General features: G+C 52.9%; 1 protein-coding gene across 1 annotated transcript in view; it reads left to right on the top strand.

The window, feature by feature from the left end:
* Positions 1–22,281, top strand: part of PTPRS (protein tyrosine phosphatase receptor type S) — a 146,224-nt gene that overhangs the window by 111,009 nt on the left and 12,934 nt on the right. The window contains exons 13-25 of the mRNA XM_064396393.1: positions 2,210–2,403; positions 2,813–2,839; positions 4,683–4,800; positions 7,231–7,821; positions 8,496–8,593; positions 8,743–8,996; positions 9,367–9,460; positions 9,869–10,084; positions 11,658–11,815; positions 12,653–12,664; positions 14,383–14,495; positions 16,788–16,835; positions 20,250–20,347. Coding sequence (XP_064252463.1) covers positions 2,210–2,403; positions 2,813–2,839; positions 4,683–4,800; positions 7,231–7,821; positions 8,496–8,593; positions 8,743–8,996; positions 9,367–9,460; positions 9,869–10,084; positions 11,658–11,815; positions 12,653–12,664; positions 14,383–14,495; positions 16,788–16,835; positions 20,250–20,347 — 2,021 coding nt within the window. The remainder of the gene's footprint in view (positions 1–2,209; positions 2,404–2,812; positions 2,840–4,682; positions 4,801–7,230; positions 7,822–8,495; positions 8,594–8,742; positions 8,997–9,366; positions 9,461–9,868; positions 10,085–11,657; positions 11,816–12,652; positions 12,665–14,382; positions 14,496–16,787; positions 16,836–20,249; positions 20,348–22,281) is intronic.

Here is a 22,281-nt window from a genome sequence, read left to right as displayed (position 1 = left end):
TGCCATCGCCCCATCTCCCTCTGGTGCCATCCCAGCACTGGGGTCTGTAGGGTTCTCCTCCCCTGGATTTTGGGGTCTTTCTTAAGATCTCTGAGTCTTGACTGCACCACTCCCCCTGAAAAGATGCTCTCACTGAGCCAGGAGCAGCCAAGGCACTAAAAACCTTTGCTCTGAGGAAACCTTTGCTGCCAGAACTTGAATCACTGTGCATCCTGAGTTGGAAAAGACCCACAAGGATCAGCCAAGTCCAGCTCCTGGTCCTGCATGGGACAGCCCCAAGAATCCCACCCTGTGCCTGAGAGCACATGTTTTAAAATACTAAAGAGTTCTTCCCACACATTCCTTGTTACTACCTCCTCCTTAAGTCAGAGCTTTTGTCAGTCGTAGAAAGGAGGAATCTGTTAAAGTTTCAAAAATCTTGAGTGACAACAGTTCAGTGGCCTCAGTGAGACACCTGAATTTTCCTGGTATTTCTACAGTAAAATAAAACCAGGAAAAAGCACGAATGGGTGCATGAAGAGAGAGGAGCACCCTCAATATGAGGGTAGGACCTCAAGCAATACAGGTCAAGTTAATATGGAAATCCTGAATTTTTCAGGTGTTCTTCATCTATTCCAAATAAAAAGAATTTTTAAAAAGCAACAGGTTTGTCCCCAGTTTGCCCCCAGTTGGTCCTGTTTCCCTGAGCCTCTGCCCACATCCAAATGTACCACAGAGTACCCTGCTCGGAAAGTGTGATTTCCTGGCAGAGGAAGCTGCCATGCCCTCTGTGATTAGTAGTAGTATTTCCAAAGATTCAGCCCAAATTCCATCCAAGACATTTCTTGTTTTCTGTCCTGAGATTCCACAGTGGTTGTAGCCACCAAGCCCTGTCCTGCCAGAGAGATGAGGGAACTCCAGGGACAGGAGCCCTCTCCTGATCTCTCCACCCTGACCTCCCACAGGCGGGACCAGGGCTTTTCTGGCTCGCTGGAAATTGGCTTTGCCTTCAGAAGGAGATCTGGAGCTATAATGGTTCCTTCCATCTGAGCAAACTGGGCACAAAGGAGCCCGTGGAAGGCTGGCTGGATGATGAGATGGGGCTGTTCCCATCCTGTGGATGTGGCAGCCCAGTCAGAGAGAGAGAAAGCTAGATAAATTGTTGAGTTGGCCTGGGAGACTTTAGGCAGTGGAGATAAACAATGATAGCCAATTATTAAAAACAACCTGCGGGTGTTGTTTTCCTAATATCTGTTTTCTTGCTATACTTGTAAGATTGTTTGTAAATTGGCGTCTTGTTAATTAGCCAATCAGGTGAAATGTATTGATTAGATGACCAATCAGGCCTACCTGCATCAGAACAGTTATAAAAGGAGTGGTCTGAATTAAAGGTGTGCTCTTTATGCCACTCAGCCTGCTGATGGCTCTGTGTCACTTCTTACTAAACAGTGACACCATCCCTGTGCCCAGGCCGTGCAGACCAGGTCCCACAGACCTTCACAATCCCACAGACCTTCACAATCCCACAGAACTGCACAATCCCACAGACCTTCACAATCCCACAGAGCTTCACAATCCCACAGACCTTCACAATCCCACAGACGTTCACAATCCCACAGACCTTCACAATCCCACAGACGTTCACAATCCCACAGAACTTCACAATCCCACAGAAGTTCACAATCCCACAGACGTTCACAATCCCACAGACCTTCACAATCCCACAGACGTTCACAATCCCACAGACGTTCACAATCCCACAGACCTTCACAATCCCACAGAAGTTCACAATCCCACAGACCTTCACAATCCCACACAACTTCACAATCCCACAGACTTTCACAATCCCACAGACCTTCACAATCCCACAGACCTTCACAATCCCACAGAAGTTCACAATCCCACAGACCTTCACAATCCCACAGACTTTCACAATCCCACAGACCTTCACAATCCCACAGACCTTCACAATCCCACAGAAGTTCACAGTCCCACAGACCTTCACAATCCCACAGACCTTCACAATCCCACAGAGCTTCACAATCCCACAGAACTGCACAATCCCACAGAACTGGCAGACCATTGCCAGGTGATGGCACATTCAGGTGCTCAGGTCTCCCCCTCCCCGCAGAGCTCAGATCCAGAGTGTGCACACCCCAAACAAGCAGGGACAGGCTCTGACCAGCACCCCCCAGTGACTGGAGCCCCTCTGTTGCCTCCCTGCCCGCAGTGCCCAGCGCTCCACCGCGGAAGGTGGAGGTGGAGGTGCTCAACTCCTCGGCCATCCAGGTGTTCTGGCGCTCGCCGGTGCCGAGCCGCCAGCACGGCCAGATCCGCGGCTACCAGGTGCACTACGTGCGCATGGAGAACGGCGAGGCCAGGGGGCTGCCCCACATCAAGGACATCATGCTGGCCGACGCCCAGGTAAGGGCTCACCTGGGGAGCCCCGGGAGGCTGTGGGAGGGGGGTGATGCAGCCCAGGGCAGGGTAACTCTGCGGAAGGTCCGTGGGGACCTGGGGCAAGGTGTGGCTGTCACTCTGCGGTTCATTTGTGCTCCCAGACAGTGGAAGAGTATGAACTGCTGCCCCAGCACTGAGACAAATATCCATCCATTCGTCCTTGCTGTGTCTGGGAAGTCTTTTAATTCAGGCCAAGGCCACAGTGGAATCTACTAATTTCTCCCACTCTACTTCTTCCCTCATGCTTGCCTGGTAACTTCTGACCTTGTGTGGCTGCTTGCTCAGGGACTCCTTCCTCATGCTGTGTCTCTGTCTTTCCCTTCTTTCCCCTCTTGTATTCTCATGTGCCAAACCTCTCTTGTTCTCTGCCCAGTGGGAAACAGATGACACTGCTGAATACGTAAGTAAAAACATAAAAATCCTCCCATGCTGGTTCTGCCTCTTCCCTTCTCCCATTTCCTGTTGTGGTGTGATATTTTCCTTTTCCTTTTTTTTTTTTTTTTTTTTTTTGCAGTGCAAGTGTGCCTGTTTTAGAGCCTGTTTTGGTGTTCCCATGCATTGTCCCCTCCCTGTCACTGCTCTGTGCCCCTCTGTGATCGTGTCGTTTGTCAGCACGCAGCAATCCCACAGGGTTTTCCCTTTGGCTCTGAAGGAAAGATGGGTCTGCTGCTCCTCCACGGGGAAGCAGATGGCATATTGAATTTGGGACTGCTTTGAACATGTGAGAATCCTAAAATAGTTTGGATTGGAAGGGACCTTAAAGGCCATCTTGTTCCACTCCCAGCCGGGAGCAGGGACACCTTCCACCAGAGCAGGGAGCTCAGCTGGGCTGCTTTGTACCACCTCTGTGTCTGGAAAAGATAGCCTGGGAAGCACTGGGAGTACAGAATCCATCAGTCCTGAACTATCATGGCATGAACAAATTGTACTCTCAAAGGGCCAAGATTCTTAGAAACTCCTTGATGCAAAGCACTGAATCATTATTGGTGCTTTTACTTTTGAAGTACCTTAAAACCAGCTTGGCTCTTTGGCATTTGCTATTTCTGCTAAAATGATGCATGTTTTCCAAAATCCTGCAGCTACCAAGAAGTAGGAGAAAGCATTTTCTTCTTGGAATGACAGGGTTCTGAGATGACACACATCTAAACTGGTGGTGTTTGTGTCTCCTGGGGATTGCCAAGTGCCCTGCACAAGTGAGGGGCCTCTCTTTGAGGGATGGAAAATGAGTCTCAGAGAGGCAAATCCCCTTTCCTAAAATCTTAATAAAGCTCAGTGGCAGATGTGAGAGCAGAACAGTTTTCTTGACTTCCAGAAGCCAGACCTGTCCCTGCAGCTGATGGCCTCCAAAGTCACTGATCAAAATCCCACTGTTCCAAAGTTCTGCTCTTCCCCTCCCAGCTCACCATCAGGGGAAATAGTTATTTTCTGGCCTAACAAATTCTTCCCAAGTGCTGCCCTGAGATTTAATATTGAATGCACAAAGGGGTGAGGAGAGGGGAAAGCCATAAAACATGCACAACATTCCCATCTCCCTCCTTCCTGTGGCCTTGGGGAAAACCCTGCTGCATGTGCTGTCATCCTGTTTGATTTAGCACGGGTGTTCCTTTTCCAACACAGCCCTTTGAAAGGCTGGATCCCTCCTGGGGAAGGGCTGTTCTTGAGGCCAGTGTTCCAACAAAAGCTCCTGGGAGCCAGGTGTGGGGAGGCTGATAGAGGATGGGGAAGGAGGGGGTGGGATTTAGCAGGGAGCTTTAGCGTGAGCGGAATGTGTCGTCTTGCACTTTGCATTCAAGCAATCCCTTTAATATTATGAAAGCATTAAAAATATCTCTTGAGGAGAGAAGAGAGGGGTAATGGTGAAAAAAATGTAATCTCCCTGAAACCTCTGAGCCTCCTCTGAGGCCGCACAGTGGAGTGGAAAGCTTTGAAGGGAGCGACAGCATTTGGTTGCTGAAGTGGTTTGTGTGAAGACAGGGAGTGTGTGAGAGGCAGATCTGGAGGAGGACGCCTTGCACAGGGCCCTGCAGAGCCAGGCTGTGTTTGCAGAGCTGTGAGTGCCTCGCCAGGGGAACGGGGCTCTCCTCCTCTGCCACTTCCCACAGAAGCCCCAGAGTGTCTCGTGCCCTTGGATTTGGTGTTCCTGCATGCTGGAAAAGGGCTGAGACTCCTGCTAGGAGGAGAGAGCTGCTCTGGGGTGTGGGCCTGAATATTGACACGATTTCCCTTTGGCATCTGGCAAACAGGAAATGATCATTGCTGGGCTCCAGCCAGAGACTGCCTATTCCATCACCGTGGCCGCCTACACCATGAAGGGAGATGGTGCTCGCAGCAAGCCCAAAGTGGTCACCACCAAGGGTGCAGGTGAGAGCCTTTTCCTCAGCCCGTGGGATTCACCCATTCCCTAAAGCCAAGGGGCTTCTCCAGACTTGCCTTCTTTTGTCCCACTCCTTTCTCAAAGGACAGACTTGCAGCAAGAGCCAGACTGTCCCAAAGGCAGAGTTAGATTTAGGGAGGAAGAAATCCCTTCATTCCTCACATGCAGCCCTCACCACATGTCGCAGTTTTCTGTCCAGTGCTTCAGAAAGCCCAGGCCCACCCAGAAACACAACAGAGATGAATTTGTCCCTTGTAATCTCTTGGGCTGTAAATTCCAGTGCATCAGAAGGAAAGTGACTCTTCCTGGTGTGATGGAGAGGCTGCAGCTTTGCAGGTGGCCCACGCAGGTACACTGGGGCCAGCACAGCTCTGCTCTCAGGGTGGTGACTTGCAAAGACCTGAAGAGCAGCAGGCAGACAGTGGTGCTTGTCCTGCCCACTCTTCTTTTCTGATACCATGTCTGAGTGTACATCCCCTGTGCTCAGGACTGCTGGAGGGAGAGACTCTGACAGTATTGACCTTTCCTGGCTCCCATTCCTGGGATCTGGGCTCTGCCTGCACATACCAGCCAAAGCCTTTTCCTTCACTCACCCTCTTCTCCTTCCCCTGCAGTTCTGCCCTTGTTTCTCCTCACTAACTCCCTGCTTCTCTGCTCTCCTTCTTCCCGAGGCTCTCCACCCTTTCTGTTTTCCTCTCCTGGAGCCTTTCTGTCTGCCTGGCTCCCTTGTCACTCTCCCTTGTCACCCTCCCTCATCTCTTCCCATTAGGATTTGCAGTGCAGGTGATCAGTCACAGAGGGATGTTTTCTCCAGCACAGCAGCTATTACCCAAAACTCAATTTCCCCTGACTTGAAATAGCTATTTTAAAAAAAAATCTTTCAAATGGCTCTGTAACATTCTTACCTTCTTTGCAGTGTTGAGTCAATACACCTTCAGAGAGGAGAGATTTCTTTCTTTATCATTCAGGGCTGGGGGCTGAATTTAAATACAGTAATACATCTAATTTTCTCCTTTACTGTCCAAACCAATTGCAAAATAAAACACTTCCCCCTCTCTGAACTTTCTTCTCACCTTTATTCCAAACAATATTTGTTGTGCAGATGTAATACTTTCAAGCTCAGCTGATTACAGTAACGTTTGTGATAAAAGCTGAAACATAAAGGTAATGGCACTCTTTTTCTCTTTAATGTGTTCCTTAGGCATTCCCAAGGGAGGAGGCTGGCTCTCCCAGCACCGTCCCTGCCATTCTTTGGCAGTTTGGAAGGAATGCAGCATTTCAGAGACAGCCCCTCGTCCCCACTGCTGTCAGTGGGGGCAGCAGGCAGAGCTCCCCAGTGTGACCCTTTCAGATCCTGCCCTGCTCCCTCATCCCAGCCCTCACCCCTTGGCCAGGCTCGTGCTGTGGGAGTGGGCTGGGACATCTCCCAACTCCATTTTCTCTCCTCCTGTCCAAGCAGGAGAAATACCAAGGCGGAGAGAGGGAAATTAGATCTCTAATAGTGGAGCTGAGTGTCAATGACGCGTGAGCTGCTGGAATTAATGCTCTGCTTTCTCTGGCTTCGGGGATCTCTGGGCCTGCACGTGTCATTTAACTGTGGCTGTAGGCTTGCTTAGCAGTCAGGCAGTGCCAGGGCTCATTAGGCAGAGACATGGCACTGCTGAGCTCCCCAGAACCCTCAGACATGGGGGAGCTCACTGAAAATGCACCAGCACTGTGAGTTCCCTTCCTCCAGAGGAGAGGAGCAGCTCAGAGTGAGCAGCAGCTCTCCCTGCCCTCTGCCTCACACACATTTTGGGCTCTGGTTCCTCTGCCTGTGCTTCCTTCTGTACCCAAGTGGGCGATAAGCTGCCTGCCAGCCGTGTGAGCTGGCCCTGTGCCTGCTGCTCAGGACCTGGGGCTGCCCAGCCTTCCTTCCATCCTTCATTGCTTCACCCTCAGCTGCTCTGGACTCCCCAGCCTGGCCCAATCTGTTCCAGTCTCTTTCTGCATGAGTTGGGCTGTGTAATGGGAGGTTGGGACTTTGGAGACTCCAGGTTTGTTTTTCCCTGCCCTGGAAAGCAACTGGGACAGGAGGCTGGGAGTCTGACTCCTGAGTCTGCTCTTCCCAGTGCTGGGAGGGTGAGGGGTCCAGGGGAAGGGAGGAGCTGTGTGCATCTTTCCATGAACAAAGGAAAGGAAATAAATTCAGGAATGTGTCAGCAGCTCACGGCTGATATGTTGGCAGTGCTCCTCATTTCCCAAACTGTTTAGGGCCCATCTACCTGTACAGGGTGGCAGCAGTTTGGGTTCTACAGAGCCAAGCTGGAGCGTTGCTGCTGGCTTGAGGAACCTGTTGCTGCAGCTGAAGAGTCCCTGCAGCTCCTGTCAATCCCTGCCCAGCCTTGGCTGAAGAAGCTGTCTCTCTTCTCTCCTAGTCCCAGGAAAGCCCATCCTGTCTGTGCACCAGACAGAGGAGAACACTCTGCTGGTGAAATGGGAGCCCCCTCTGGATGCAGAGGGCCAGGTGCTGGGCTACCGGCTGCAGTTTGGCCGCAAGGACGTGGAGCCTCTGGCCACCCTGGAGTTCTCAGCGCTGGAGGATAAGTACCTGGCCGGCAGCATCCACAAGGGCGCCACGTACGTGTTCAAGCTGGCCGTGAAAAGCCGGGCTGGCTTCGGGGAGGAAGCCGTGCAGGAACTCACCACCCCCGAGGACATCCCCAAGGGCTACCCCCAGATCCTGGAGGCGAGCAACGTCACGTCCATGTCGGTGCAGTTCGGCTGGCTGCCCCCCGTGCTGGCCGAGAGGAACGGCGCCATCGTCAAATACACCGTGGCCTACCGGGAAACCGGTTCTCCCGGGAACCTGCTGGAAAAAGAGCTGCCCCCCTCCCCAGAGAACTCGTACACCCTCAACGGCCTCAAACCCAACACCGCCTATGATGTTAAAATCCGTGCTCACACCAGTAAAGGCCCCGGGCCCTACAGCCCGACCGTCCAGTATCGGACGTTCCAGCTGGACCAAGGTAGGACTCACCGGTTTCTCCTCCCTCTCTCCCCTTGTGTCCGGGGCTGGTGCCGGGAGGCAAGAGAGCTGGAGAGGTCAGGCCAGGCTCAGCCAGGCTCGTGAGTAAATGCAAAGCACTCTGGTGTCACACTCAGTCCCTCCGCTCCTCTCTGCCTTGTGCCAGGTAAGTCCCTTTTACCACTTTCTTCTAAGTTAAGTCCGGACACCTCCTGTCACTGGCACCTGAAGGGGGGGGCCAGTCGCTGTACAGGTGGGAAGAGCATTTTCTTCAGCTTTTGCAAGCAGCCAAAAGAAAAGAGCAAAAATTAAAAAAAAAATAATAATAAAAAAACCCTTGAGCCGTGACCTGGGATGGGTTTTTTCTTCACCTGAGCATGCTCAGCCAGGCAGCACCTCGTTCCTGCAGCAGCCACCCAGGCCCAGAGTGTGGGGGCAAAGCCACGTGCCCTCCTGGGGTTAGGCATGGGGACAGGGAGCACTGGGAGATGGACCTTGGCAAAACTCAAGCACAGTGGAGGAGGGAGCAATCCCTTCAGTTCCTGCAGCCAGACCCAGCCTGGCAGGCCCCTCTTCCATCACTTGACATTCTTTTCCTTCTCTTTCCTGCTCTTCCTTCCCTCTGCTGCCTTTTCTTCTCCTTTCTCCCCTTCCTCCTCACTTTTTTCTCTGCAGTTTTACCCAAAAACTTCAAGGTGAAGATGGTGACAAAGACATCTGTCCTTCTGAGCTGGGAGTTCCCTGAGAATTACAACTCTCCTACCCCATACAAGGCAAGTGGAGTGCAGGAGTTTCTGCCCCATGTGTGCCCCAGCTCTGCAGGGCTGGGTGCTCCGTGTTCCCTGCACTGCACAGGGATGGGGGGGAAGGAGCTGGAGCAGCACCAGCCTTGCTCAGGGAACAACCTCCTCCCCTCCCACAGATCCAGTACAACGGGCTGCACGTCGACGTGGACGGACGGACCACCAAGAAACTCATCACCCACCTGAGGCCCCGCACCTTCTACAACTTCGTGCTGATGAACCAGGGCAACAGCATGGGGGGGCTGCAGCAGAACGTCGCAGCCTGGACTGCTGCTGACATGTTGTCCAAGAAGCCAGAGGTGACCCACAAGCCTGATGCTGATGGCAACGTGGTGGTGATTCTCCCCGACGTGAAGAGCTCTGTGCCTGTCCAGTAGGTTTCTGTTTTCTGTTTAACTGCAGGGGTGGGATGCTCAGTTTGTGTTTTGGGGGTCAGTCCTCATGGCTGGAGGCCACCACAGGGGCAATACCAGGAGGGTGATCCCTTCTTTTCCAGCCTTCCTCACTGTTGCCTTTTAGAGGCACTTCCACAACTAACAGGGAAAGCCAGAGTGTGAAGGAAGTGCACAAGGAGATATGGGGCTGCCACAGAATTCAGGTCTTTCCAGGAACAACAACTGTGCTGAATGCAAAATAAGGGGCTTGAGCCAGTGGGGCAGTTTGGGCAAACTCACATCAGTGTGTGTGCTCCCTTCTTCCATGGCTAATTCCTTCTGTTTCTTCTCATCATTCCCAACATTTAGAGCTTTCTACATTGTCGTGGTGCCTCTGAAGAAGTCCCGGGGAGGACAGTTCCTCAACCCCCTGGGCAGCCCTGAGGAGATGGACCTGGAGGAGGTGAGTGTGGGTGAAACTGGACACAGCTCAGGGGGAGACAGAACAGCTGGAATGGGATGGAGACCTGAGGGCTGGGAGGGGGATTTGGGCTACCTGCTCCTCATTCAGAGCAGCCAGAACATTTAGAGCTTTCTACATTGTCGTGGTGCCTCTGAAGAAGTCCCAGGGAGGACAGTTCCTCAACCCCCTGGGCAGCCCTGAGGAGATGGACCTGGAGGAGGTGAATGTGGGTGAAACTGGACTCAGCTCAGAGGGAGACAGCACAGCTGGAATGGGATGGAGACCTGAGGGCTGGGAGGGGTGTTTGGGCTACCTGCTCCTCATTCAGAGCAGGCAGGCCGGGGAGGGCAGGTCTGGCTTTCCTTGCTGCTCCTTGGCAGGCTCTCACGGGTCGCTCTCCTCGTGCAGCTGGTGCAGGACATCGCGCGGCTGCGGCGCCGCAGCCTGCGGCACTCGCGGCAGCTGGACTTCCCCAAGCCCTACATCGCTGCCCGCTTCCGCTCGCTGCCCTCCCACTTCATCCTGGGCGACATGAAACACTACGACAACTTCGAGAACAGGGCCCTGGAGCCAGGGCAGAAATACGTGCTCTTCATCCTGGCCGTGCTGCAGGAGCCCGAGGCCGTAAGTGCCGCCTGCTGCCCCCGGCCCTCGCTGCTCCCTGGGCATGGAGCAGGGAGCTGCCAGGGCCCTGCTGCCCTCCTGCCAGCCCGCAGGGCTTTCTCTTTCCAGCTGTGGCTCGTGTGCTCCATGAGCTGCTTCTGCTTGTGCCTGCGTTTGTCTCTTCCAAGCACCAGGGACAAGAGGAGCTGTGATTGTCCCAGTCTTTGTGCACGGACCTTGTACACTTGTGGCTCCAGACTGGAGTCCAGAATGGGGAGGAACAGGGAACTCTCCCTTCAGGACAGCACAAGAGTTCAGAGAGCCTTGGGTCAAACCCCTTTCTGAACAGTAATTTCCTTTAAAGGCTTCTTCTTTAACTCCTCAGAGCAGTGAGCCCAGACATCCTGCTCCAAGGGCATGTCACACTCTGTCATATTGCTAAGATCCTCCTCAAGCACAGAGGTTTCCATTTTTTTTATGGAAAACTACAAGTTCTCTCTACCAATTCAGCATCTGTGCTGTTTTCACTGGGGCTGTACTTGGCTTTATGAAAACAACTATTTTAATATTTACCTGCCTCCTCCCTCACACACAATAGGAAACAGCCTAATACTTTGTTGTTTTTAAATCCCCCTATGGAATTGTAGCAGGGAGCTATTGGAAATTAAGGGTTTTCAGAGTTTTTTTTTTCCCCAATAAATATTTACTTGTGTATTTGATATTAAAGGATTAGGCTGACACGCTCCTGAATGGGTTTCTCAATCGGATTACTGCAGCTTGAGGTAATTTCTGCTTTAGAACAAGGTGCTGCAGACTCACTCCCAGTGGCCTGGATGCACAGCAGCTCCTGAGTGTGGAGCAGCATTCCAGCCTGCTCAGAGCTGATGGAGTTCAAGAGCTCCTGTTCTTGTCCTGTCCCTGGCTGCACCCCCAAAGCAGGCCATGCCAGTTCTCTCTGCTGTTCACTTTCTGGAGTTCCTGTGTAGGATAGGAATTCATCCTTAGCTAGGACTCTGAAGGCTTTGAATGTGCCTCTGATCCTGCTCAAGAGCCCAGCTCAGTGCAGAGGCAGCAGAGGACACACACAGTGTTTTACTGCTTTGTATTTATTTGTCAGGGTTGTTTTTTTTCAGTCACCAGACCAAGCATTAATTCTTGTTTTAATCCCTTCCCTCTTGCTCTGTAATCCCCTCTGACTGTCAAAATCCAGATGGTTACGTGAGAGCTTGGGGAAAGTGTTTGTGTGTTTGTGGCAGTGCTGAGGGCTCAGGGCTGTGCTGGAACAGAAGCAGCTGCATCTCTAAAAGCACAAAAAGGGTGAGGCAGGCACAGGGCAGGCTTCAGCCTCACATGAGTGTGATCTTTCCATGCTCTGTCTCACTGCAGCACTGGAAGGTACCCCTCATGTGGATGCCCAGGAGCAGGGCATGTTCTCTAGGCTGAAGAGGGCATTTTCCCTGTCAGCATTTGGGCTGTGCTGCAGGGAGCTCACATCCTCTGCAGCAGCTCCTCCTGTGGAATATCCTGTGCTTGCCCACTCTTCAGTCCCCACGCCACCTCTGAGCTGTGTTCCACCCTGTTCCCTGTCTTCCAGACCTATGCTGCCAGTCCCTTCTCTGACCCCATCCAGCTGGACAACCCTGACCCCCAGCCCATCATTGATGGTGAGGAGGGGCTCATCTGGGTCATCGGGCCCGTCCTGGCCGTGGTCTTCATCATCTGCATCGTCATCGCCATCCTGCTCTACAAAAAGTAAGAGCTGCTCACTGCCCACACCTCAGGTGGTTCCGAGTGTCCCCAGGGCACCAAAGGGGGATTCTGTCCTGCCCTTCCCTGGGCACAAATGCTGGGCTGGGAGAGTCTGCCCAGCACAGGAGGGATTAGCAGGGGGTTGCAGGGATTTGCTGCTGCAGGTTCTGCCCCATGGCCCTCCCAGGGAAGCTGTGCTTGTCCCACAGACACTCCCTTGGGCAGTGAGCGTGTCAGGAGTCAGCCTTGCTGCTCCCTGTGCCTGTGGGCAGTGGGGGGATGCAGGGGAGGCACTCCTGAGCTGGGGGGCAGCAGAGACCTCCACTGGTTTTCTGCTGGAGCTGGGAGACAGGAGCAGGGTGTGAGTCTTCAGGAGAGAGAAGGGAAAACTCCTTTTTGTCTCCCTTTGCCTTGGCTTTCTGAGCAGCTCGTGGTGTGTGGAGGAGCTGGGGGTCCCCTGAGCACACACAGGGCGAGGGAAGGGGGCAGGAGGGGAAGCAGGGGTTGAGCAAAGTAAATGAAGGTGGTAATGACCAGCAGAGGTGTCCTTAGCTGGGACAGCTCGTTCCCAGGGTGGGGGGAGCTCTCCCAGCCCTGCTCCATCTTTGCCCTGTGTGCTCCCTTGTGCACTGGAGAGTGCCCTCTGCATCCCAGCATGAGGCTGCTCTGGGGCAGGGCCTCAGAGGTCCTGGTGGGTGTCCCTGTGGCTGGGTGATCTTTGCTGGTCCCACCTCTGCAGCCAGGGTTAGAGCTGAGCAAATGCTTCCCCCTACCTCTGCAAGTCCTTTCTAACCCGAGCATTTGTCTTGTCTTCTCTCCACTTACTGCTTTCCTGGACAGCAAACCAGACAGGTAAGAGCACCAGCTTTGCCATTTATTCAGGTTCTTGCTTGCTGTGTGTTAAGCAGTGTTTGCTGTGTGGTGTTGGGGCTTCGTTGGTGCAGTTCCCACCTCTAGATCTGTCCTCACAGAAACTTCATGTCAGACTAGCTGGGACCATGTTTGAATTGGGGCAGAAAAAGCAAAGCAAGCCCAGTTTTCTCCTGTTTGTCCATTCCTAAATAAAACAGCCCTTTCTCAGGTTGAGCAGCAGTGACAGTAAATGGCTCATAAAGTGCTGGGTTAATGGAGCAGAGAAGCTCTCATTTGTGTGGCAGTCAGAGGTGAAAGTGGGTCTCTGCATGTCTGGCTGCTCCACACGGGCTGTCCCTGAGCCAGTGGCACGCTGCAAGCAGGATCTCACCAGCTGGGCTGTCCTTGTCCCATGGCAGAAGCTGCTCTTGCCCCTCAGCCAAGGGCTTCTGACAGAGTCTGTTTATGACTGCAGAAATGAGACTGGAAGAGCTTTCACTGGAAGTAACTGATGGGCTCAGTCCATGAACTGTTAACAGCAGTTTCAGAACTGCAGCAAAAATAAACCCAAACTGCAAAGTGGTGTCATTCCAAAATGCTGCCCCATGCAGTGCTGGCAGGGCTCAGACCACTTCTTCTGGCTATTAATGACATCAAGAGACAGCTAAAAATGTCCTGAATAACCTCCTCTGTGCCTAAGTGATTGCCATTGCTGCTGCAGGCAATTTATTGGAGGTTTCTGTGCACCCTGAGCAGGAGAGGTGAGGAGCTCCACAGCCCCTCCCTGGAAGGGCTGGGACCACCTTTCCAAGCCTCGGGGTGGGGGTCACATTCTCTGCTCTCTGCAGAAGCTCAGCTCCCAGCAGCTCACCACTGTTTCTCTGCAAGGAGTTATCACATCTTTAGGTCAGCACTGGGCTTTGCTTCTAAATTCTCTTCAAGGAGAATGAGCCAGGTCAGCAAAGACTTTTTCAGCTGCCTAAGCTAACCTAACCCATTTGGAGGGAAATATATTAGGAAGCACTTCCATGTGCAGCTCAGCTGGCGGGTTGGAGCAGGCTCTGGTGCCTGGCAGGGAGAGGTGGATCTCAGCAGGCACAGCTGTGCTGGGAGAGGATGTGTCTACACTGTTTGTTGAACCCAGATTTTTAGGTTTCTGCAGTTCAAAGAAGATTGAAAACTGCTGCTCTGACTTCTCTGTCTGCAGCAGGGCAGCTCTGAGAGCTCCTGAACAAGCCAACAGCAATATCAGAGCTCGACACCCAAGGTCATGGCCAGGAGATTCTGTACTTTTCCAAACAATTCTGCTGGCTCTGGTTCTCTCAGGCTGGAAATGGCTTGGCCACAGTTGGAACATTTTTTGCTCTGCGGAGTTCAGTGGAGGCTGCTCTGAGCAGGGAGAGTTCACAGCACCTCAGCTGCTCCTGGCTGCCAGTCTGTGCTGCTGCTGGGAGAAAGGGGGAACTTCCAGACTTACCTGAAAGCTGCTGAGGGGCTCCCAGGCCACTGTCAACCCCTAAAACGTAGCACTGGCAACCCTTCCAAACCTCATTCCCTTTTCTGACGTGTTTTCTGTGCTTACACCCTTGGCTGCACCTTTGATTTTCTGTGAGAGCTTTGCTCGTGCCTGAACATGAGTAGTTGAGACCACAAGGCCCAGAAGCTAAGCTGCTTTTTCTTTCTGGTCTCTTTTGCCTCTTTTTGGCTTTGCTGTGAAGCAAACGGAAAGATTCAGAGCCACGGACCAAGTGCCTCCTGAACAACGCTGAGATTGCCCCCCACCACCCCAAGGACCCCGTGGAAATGAGGAGAATCAACTTCCAGACTCCAGGTAACCTGCTGCTGACCAGCCTGTCCTGCTGGGAGGGCAGGAGGGGGCACCTGCCCCTTCCCTGAGCCCCCCCTGCCTGCCTGGAGAGCCAGTGCTGCCCTGGGGCACGGCCAAGGAGCCCCAGCCCTGTCTGTGCTCTGTGGGGATGCTGAAAGCCACCTTTGCTGGCATCCTCAAGAACCTTGCACAGGCTGTGCCCAGTGCTGTCAAGGCAGAAGAAGGGTTTTCCTGGATTTCCAGAGAAATTGGTGCATTCTGGGCTGAGCTGCAAGGGCCATGGCTGTGCCAGCCACGCCAGAGCACCCGTGCTGCCCTGTGCCCCAGCTGGGAGCTCCTGGGTGGGGAGATGGAGCATGGCAGGCTGCCCAGCACCCAGTGCTCCAGCCACACCTGGAACTGGTGCATTCTGGTGCCAAACCACTCCTGCTGGCAGCCAGGCCTGCCCCTGGGCCGTGCAAGGGGAAAGGAGCTGGTTGCTTGGTGCAGGTGAGGCAGCTTCTCCTCACTTGGTGCAGATGTTGTGATGGAATCCCAGACTGGTGTGGGTTGGGAGCACCTTAAAGCCCACTCAGTTCCACCCCTGCCATGGGCAGGGCACCTTCCACTACCCCAGGTTGCTCCAAGCTTAGTCCAGCCTGGCCTTGGGCACTGCCAGGGCTGGGCCAGCCTGGCTCACAGTGCTGGGCTCTGTGCACCTCCCTGCTGCACACATGTGTCCCCATGTCCATGCATGTCCCAGCTGCCTGCATGGCACCTCTGCAGCACCACTGACACCTCCTCACACAGATGGACACATGGCCATGCTGACCCAGTGCCTGTCCACACCTCTGCCTCCAAGTTCCTGGTGCTCGAGGATTTGGAAGGGAATTTATTGTGCTTTTTGGGGGCTGGCTGTTGTTTTCAGTTTGTTTGTTGTTTTTTTTTGTTTTTTTTTTTTGCTGTTTGTGCTTGTTAGTAATGTTTCTGTAGCTCCTGTTTCCCCTTCCCATCCCAGTCCTGTCCTTAGCATTGTCCAGTTTCCTTAGGGGGGGCTGGCAGCAGGGACAGAGAGCAGGGGAAGCACAAAGGCAGCGCTGAGCTGAGGGGCTCTTACCAAAATGAGTCAGGAAGCAGCTGCTGGGATCAGCCCAGGCTCAGGAGCAATGCTCAGCTGAGGCATGGCAGCAGGTTCACTCCAGGGACAGCAGTCCAGCACAGGTAGGTCCCTAAATCAGCTCTTAGTGCTGCTCTTGCAGCAGAGTGTGAAGGTGTTGGAGATCTCCTGAGTACCCCCAGCTCAGCAGCAGTTTGTCTTGTCTGGGTGCTTCCTTTGGGACCATTCTGTGGGTGCTCCAGCTGGAGGGAGGTGGGAGACCCAAGAGAAGGAGCTGCACTCCCTCAGATGAAAAGACTGTGCTGAGATAAAAAGTTGTGGCCTTCCAGCTTGGTGTTGGTGCCAGGAAGCAGCTGGGAGTGCTGGTTCATGTGTTTCCCTGAGGGGGGGTTTCTGTGTCCCCCAGGAGAGCAGAGTCAGCTGAGGGTGCTTCCACCAGGTAATGGGATGGATGGATGGATGGATGGATGGATGGATGGATGGATGGATGGATGGATGGATGGATGGATGGAGTCAGTCTTCTGTTGGCCCCACTGCTTTGGTCATGCTGTACTTCTGAATTCTGGCTCTGGGAGGTTTGTAAAGGGTACCTGAGACACCAAGACCTGCAGATCCCAAAAGACACTGCCTCTGTCTGGTCTGGCTTTAGGCGATGCTTTCCTTTCCAAGTCTGTCTGGCCAGAGCTGACCTACCTGGTGTTACTCTGCTCTATCATTTGTTAAGCACTAAAAGGTTTTAAAGGATTTGGGGGAGTTGATTACCTGCCTCCCACAGAATTTTGGGAACATTGGATGAAAATGGAAATGGATGGAAAAATGAGCTTGGGGTGTGTTGGTGGTGATGGAGAGGTTGTGGTGCAGTTTGAAGGGGAAGAGTCCACAGGTGCTCTCTGAGTTAAAGGCATTTAAATTCAATATATTGTGGTTCAGAAGGGGCCTGTAGGCTCTTCTCCAGACAGGTGACCCCAGGTAGAATCTCAATGGTGTCCCCAGCAGTGAAACAGAGGAGGGACATGGGAATGGTAACGTGCAGCTCAGACAGGGGAAAGCATAGCACATCTTAGATATCCTGTCCTAATCAACACAAAAATACCTTTCTTTTCCTCTTTAGATTTATGTTGGTTTTGGTTTTTTTTATTAGCATGAAGTTTTTACAAAAGTGTATCTTTTATTTATTTATTTTTTACTGTTTTCTGCAGATTCTGGTCTGAGCAGCCCTCTCAGTGACCCTGAGTTTGACTTGGAAAGTTAGTTCCTGTGTGTTTTTGTTCCTGTTGGTTTCATTTTTCCCCCCATTATTATTTTCCTCTTCTATCACTTTCCTTTCCAATTCTTGTTCCGTTCCTGTTACTATTTTTTGATTTTCTGCCGAACTCTCTGTGTTCCTGCGGTGTTTGCCCATCTCATCCCCTTTCTGTGCCATCTGTGTGTCTGAACTGTGCTTCCAGTTTTACAGTTTCCCCTTAGAGCCCTTTGGGGAGCTGGGGAGCAGCGGGGTCCCCGGGCACCCCTGGCTGTCCCGGCAGGATCCAGGGCTGCCTTTCCCCCTGTGGAAGATGTTCCATCGCTGCTGCTTGGCTCAGTGTCCTCAGTGTCCCCTGTTCTCGTGCCCTGGTGTCACTGGGGGGTTGTGCTTTGGTGTTTGCAACGCAGGGAAAGAGAAACTGCAGCTGCAGCTGCTGCTCCCCCTCTGAAAGAACCACGCAGGCACCTTTTCATCAGAGGGAAAGGGCCATGTCCCAGCTGTGGCAGGTGCCTGCTCCTTGGCACCGAGCTCTTCCAGGAGCACACAGACCAGAGGCCACCCCACATTTCCCAGGAGTGCCTCCAGCCACGGTGACTTTGCAGGATAAATGGGCTCTGGCCACGGAGCAGATGTTAGGGTGACGTTTCCGGCGACTTGGCTGGTGCACAAAGAATCAAGTCTTTTGTGATAAGATTAGAGAGATTCAAGTGATTGAAATGTTAGATGAGACTGGCTCGAAGGGATTTCATCCCATTAGGAGCCAAGATCCCAGCCTTGCTGGGTGGTGTGGGCTTGGATTTGTTTTTAATGCTGGCCAGGGAAGGATGTGAGGTTTCAGCTGACAGATGTGAAGAGTCACAGATGCTGCTTGTGCTCGGAGATGCAAGGGCTGGGAAATTTCCCTGAATAGTTAAACCCAAATATTGGTCTCTTTGGTATGGAATGTGTCACAATTGTCCCCTCAACCCCCTGACTGTAACAGAGGGGCTGTGGGTATTTTCCTGGCTGAACTCAGCCCTTCACACCCCAGATGAGTTCCTGAATTAAAGGACAGAAGAGCAGCTGAGCCGAGGCAGTGCCACTCCTGCCTCTCCATGGCAGACTCCTGGATCCTATTGCAAACCCTGTGCACTCAGCATTTTGACCAGGGAAGTGTTTATTGCTGCTGAGGTTCTTTTATCCCAAAGAGCCCTAGAAAACAATCCCATGAGGAGTTTCTGTCCTTAACAGCAGCAGAACAAGGCGAGTTCCCATGTGCTCCAGCCAGGCTCTGGGCAGGGAGGGTTGGAGGGGAAGCAGGATGACCCCAGCAAAGGGCAGAGCTGCTGCTCACACTTTGGGTTTTTTCCTGGAGCTTTTATGAAGGAAAACTGTGAAATTCCTTCAAGGGGAAGGTGAGTCCTCATTCCAGACTGGCACAGTGGGCTTTCCCCATGCAGCCCACAGGCTCAGAGGTTGTTGCTCAGGTTCTCCATGGTTTCTGAGCCAAGGAGGATCTGGGGTTTTTCTTGTTTGTTATTACTGGGGTTTCAGATTGTTTATGTTCTCCTTTTAACCTACATGTCCATCAAATGTTGGTGGTGTTAAACTGGTTTGCTCTGATCTGGAACATCTCAGCCAGGGTGGCCTCCCCATCCCACACAGAGAGGACCAGCTCCTCCCACCACCCCAGTCTGCATCTGGTGCTGGGGTGGATGGCAGCCCCCCTCCATCCAGGTGGGGAAATAACCCTGCTCCAGGTCTGATGGACAGAACAACAAGAAATTTAATGGAAGATTTTCCTCCATGAGCCAACAGAGGTTTCCTGCCCTGATCCCAGCAGGCTGGAATGGAGCCAGCACAGCCCCCAGGATAGTTCAGGGTTATTTTTGTGAGCTTTTTTGGTACATTTCCCCTCTTCATCTATTTTCAGCCCTATTTCCTTGTGCTGAAAATAGATGTGTGGTGAGCTTAGGAGAAACCTGTCCGGGTTTGGCAGACTCATCCCGTGCCCAGGCCTGGGGGAAGCAGCACCTCTCCCAAATCACTGTAAAACTGAGGATGTCATGCTTGCTTTGCCATCTCTGTGCTGAGTTTTCAGAGTATCTGACCATGCTGCTGCCACGCCGCTGCTTTGTCACCCACCAACACCCACGGGGCTCGAAATTCTCCCTGGCTTCCATCTCTTCTCCACTCCTGTCCTTCTCATCGGGGGCACTGCCCAGGGCTTCTCAGAATGCTGCTCTCCAGGCCTCTGGAGGGGCTGGCAGACAGCATGGGAAGCCTTTGGAAAAACATAATCCCATGCAGATGAGCAAAGCACGGAGAGCTTTTCCTGCTGGGTTTGCAGCATAGCCTCTGAGGGACTGTAGGCAGGGAAGGGTCTCTGCTCTTCCCAGAGCTCCAGCTGCCCCTTTCAGAGCAGGATGTGCAAATCCCAGGCTGAGAACTGAGTCAGCCATGGCTGCTCGCCCCGTTGGTGGCTGAGATGAGCCCCAGTTGGACCAGTCTGACCCAGTGGGAGCTCCCAGTATGGCTCCAGTGAGTTCTCTGGCTGCCTCCACAGCAGCACACCAAAGTGCTGGGGGGATTGCAGGGGCAGCAGCTGAACCAGCTCAGGGCATCAGGCCCAGTCCCCCTGCCTGAGGAGGGTCTCTGCCTGTCCATCCCAGAAGGTGCCAGTGTTCCCAGCAGAGCCTGGGTGGGGCTGGTACAGCCCGGCCCACCATGGTGGAGAGAGGGCTGTGCTGCACAAGGAGCATCACCCACCAGCCAGGAGTGGGAAGAGGAACCTGCTGGGTGCTTCCAGGCCTGGCTGCACTCTGGGAATGGTGGAGGTCAGAGCAGACCGAGGCCTTCCAGAGGCAGTGCTGTGCAAAAAACAACCCAGAGAATCCCTGAGGTCGGAAAAGCCCTTAAAGATCATCAGGTCCAGTTCCTGAAAAGCCTCCCCTGCTTCCCCCCATCTGCATCTTCCCATCTCCTGCCCACATCCCCATGGTTGGCTGGATCCTGCCCTTGCCTCCTTTCTGTTGGAGCTGGTTCCTGATCCCGTGGGTGCTGTGCCATTTGCTGCGTGGGTTCCTCTGGCAGCGTTTGCTCATTCCAAGTCCACTTTGGAATCGCTAACACGCATCTGCTCTTCGGATTTTCCTTTTTGTTTTGCTCTGATTTCCACATTGAAAACGGGGCCATCACGGGAACACTCTCATTTTACTGTTTTGGTTTTTTTTAATTTCCTTGATTTTTATTTTTTACTTCCAAGGACACAATTTCGAGCCCTGAATTCTTCTCTTCTAACCTCCCTACTTTCATTGCAGATCTTACATTGTAATTTATTTTCTTTTCTTGTTCCTTCTTTCTTATAAAATGCGCAACGGTTGTGGATTTCAGTTATTGTTAAATGAGATCCTTTTCCTGCTGTCTTGTCTTTTAGGTATGCTCAGCCACCCACCCATCCCCGTTTCTGAGCTGGCTGAACACACAGAGCATCTCAAAGCTAATGATAACCTGAAATTATCCCAAGAGTATGAGGTATGAGCAAGAGTGAGTGCTGTGCATGGGTTTGCAGAGCCAGGAATTAGGGAATTCACACAGGCCTTCATCCAAATGAACAGCTTCGTCTTAAAGACCTGGTTAGCTGAAATTTAAAAGCTATTTATGTATTGGAAGTTAAGTACTGGCTGAGAGCTTTGCTGGGTTCAGTTCTGGCTCATAAAAAGAAAAAGGTTGATCCATGAGCTGCTCCTGTTGGGTCAGCAGAGGCTGAGCTCCCTCAGAGGAGGGATGCAGTCCTGGAAGGTGGCTGCTGGATGGGATGGGAGCTGCCCTTGGGGTACCCATGACTTGCTGCTGGACACAGAGGGGATCAAGTGAAGGACTGTGACCCAGTTCTTACAGCTGAGCTTGGCTGAGATGGGCAGGGAGTGCTCCACAGCTGATGCCATCAGCTGCCACGGAGCTAAAGATGGGAAAACAGGATGATTTGTGCTTCCTTGTTATGTCTGAGGGGTTTGTGCACATTTTCCTTATCCTGGTAGTGTTTGGTTACCCAATCCCAGACTGGGCTGGGTTGGAAGCACCTTAAAGCCCACCCAGTGCCAGCCCTGCCATGAGCAGGAACCTTCCACAGGCCCAGGGTGCCCCAATGTCCAGCCCAGCCTTGGACTCTTCCAGGGATCCAGGGGCAGCCACAGCTGCTCTGGGCACCTCTGCCAGGCCCTCCCCACCTCACAGGCAGGAATTTCTTCCTAACATCCAACCTAAAACCTCTGTCAGTTTAAAGCCCCTTGTCCTATCATTCCATGCCCTTGTAAAAAGCTTCTCTCCACTCCTGGTTTTGCTGTTGAAACACATCAAATGCCCTGACATTTTTAGCCTAATGGTGAGTCTAGACTGCCTGTGCCTGCTTGCAGGCAGGGAGCCAGGGGATGTTTTCCAAACAAAGGGATGCTTTCTCCCTGCCCTGCCTCCCGGCCATCACCGGGCACCTGGAGCAGGGGTCACACCTTGGAGAAGGCACATTTTGCTCTGCCGGGGTCTCTCCTCCCACGCTGGGTCTCGGGGGCAGCAGCAGCTCGTTCTGTGCTCCATGCAGATTCCAGAGGCTGATCTGCATAATGCCACATCCCGAGTGCCCTGGCCCGGAGCCAGCCCAGCCTCCTCCGGAGGGAGAGCCAGAGCTGAACAAACATCGCTAATGAAGTGAAGGCGAGGCATGATTAGAGGGATGGAGAGCAAACAGACACATTACAATAGTATAAATACCCATTAGTTAGGAATTCTCCGCAGCCAGAGCGCTGAGCTCGGAGCTGTTCTGTGGATGGTTTTGTACCAGCTGTGCCCGGGGAGCTCCGGGGTGGGCACAGCCAGGGAGGGCAGCAGGGCCAGCTCAGAGGGGTGGATCTGGGATCTGGGACCCTGTCCCCAAAGGGTGGCAGGCAGAGGGAGAGCCAGCAGCAGCAAACACAGCTCAGCACGTTCCTGCCAAGCCTCCAATTGAGGCAAACCCCAAGGGCTCTGCAAAATGATGAAGGAATTAAGCCCTTGTTTTATTTAATTCTCTGGCTGAGGATTTAGAGGTAAACGTAATTAACCTAATTTCCATATCTGGGACAGCTGGACTTTAGAGAGGGAAAAAAACCCGAGCACCAAACCTGGCATAAATCACTAGGACAGGCAGAGGGGATTTTTCTCTCCAGTGAATTTCATTGTTTATTCCTTCATCCCTTCTAGGAAAAATCCATGTTGATTGAGTGTCCTAGGGCAGGGGTCCTTACCCCTGTTTTGTGCTGGGGGATGCACTCTTGTCCCTGCCAGGCTCCTGTGGGCTTCCTCCCCATTTGCACTGGGAAGCCTTTGGTGCTGTATTCCAGAGGGGGAATGACCTCAGATATTCCATTTGGGACCAAGGGAGATGGGACATCAGCTGCTCCACGGGGCTGGGGCTTTCCCACAGCAGAGCTGGG

Source organism: Passer domesticus, chromosome 21 (genome assembly GCF_036417665.1).
Source record: "Passer domesticus isolate bPasDom1 chromosome 21, bPasDom1.hap1, whole genome shotgun sequence".
NCBI classification, from domain to species: Eukaryota; Metazoa; Chordata; class Aves; order Passeriformes; family Passeridae; genus Passer; species Passer domesticus.
The sequence above is the reverse complement of the archived record's forward strand: the minus strand, read 5'-3'. Positions and strand labels throughout refer to the sequence as shown.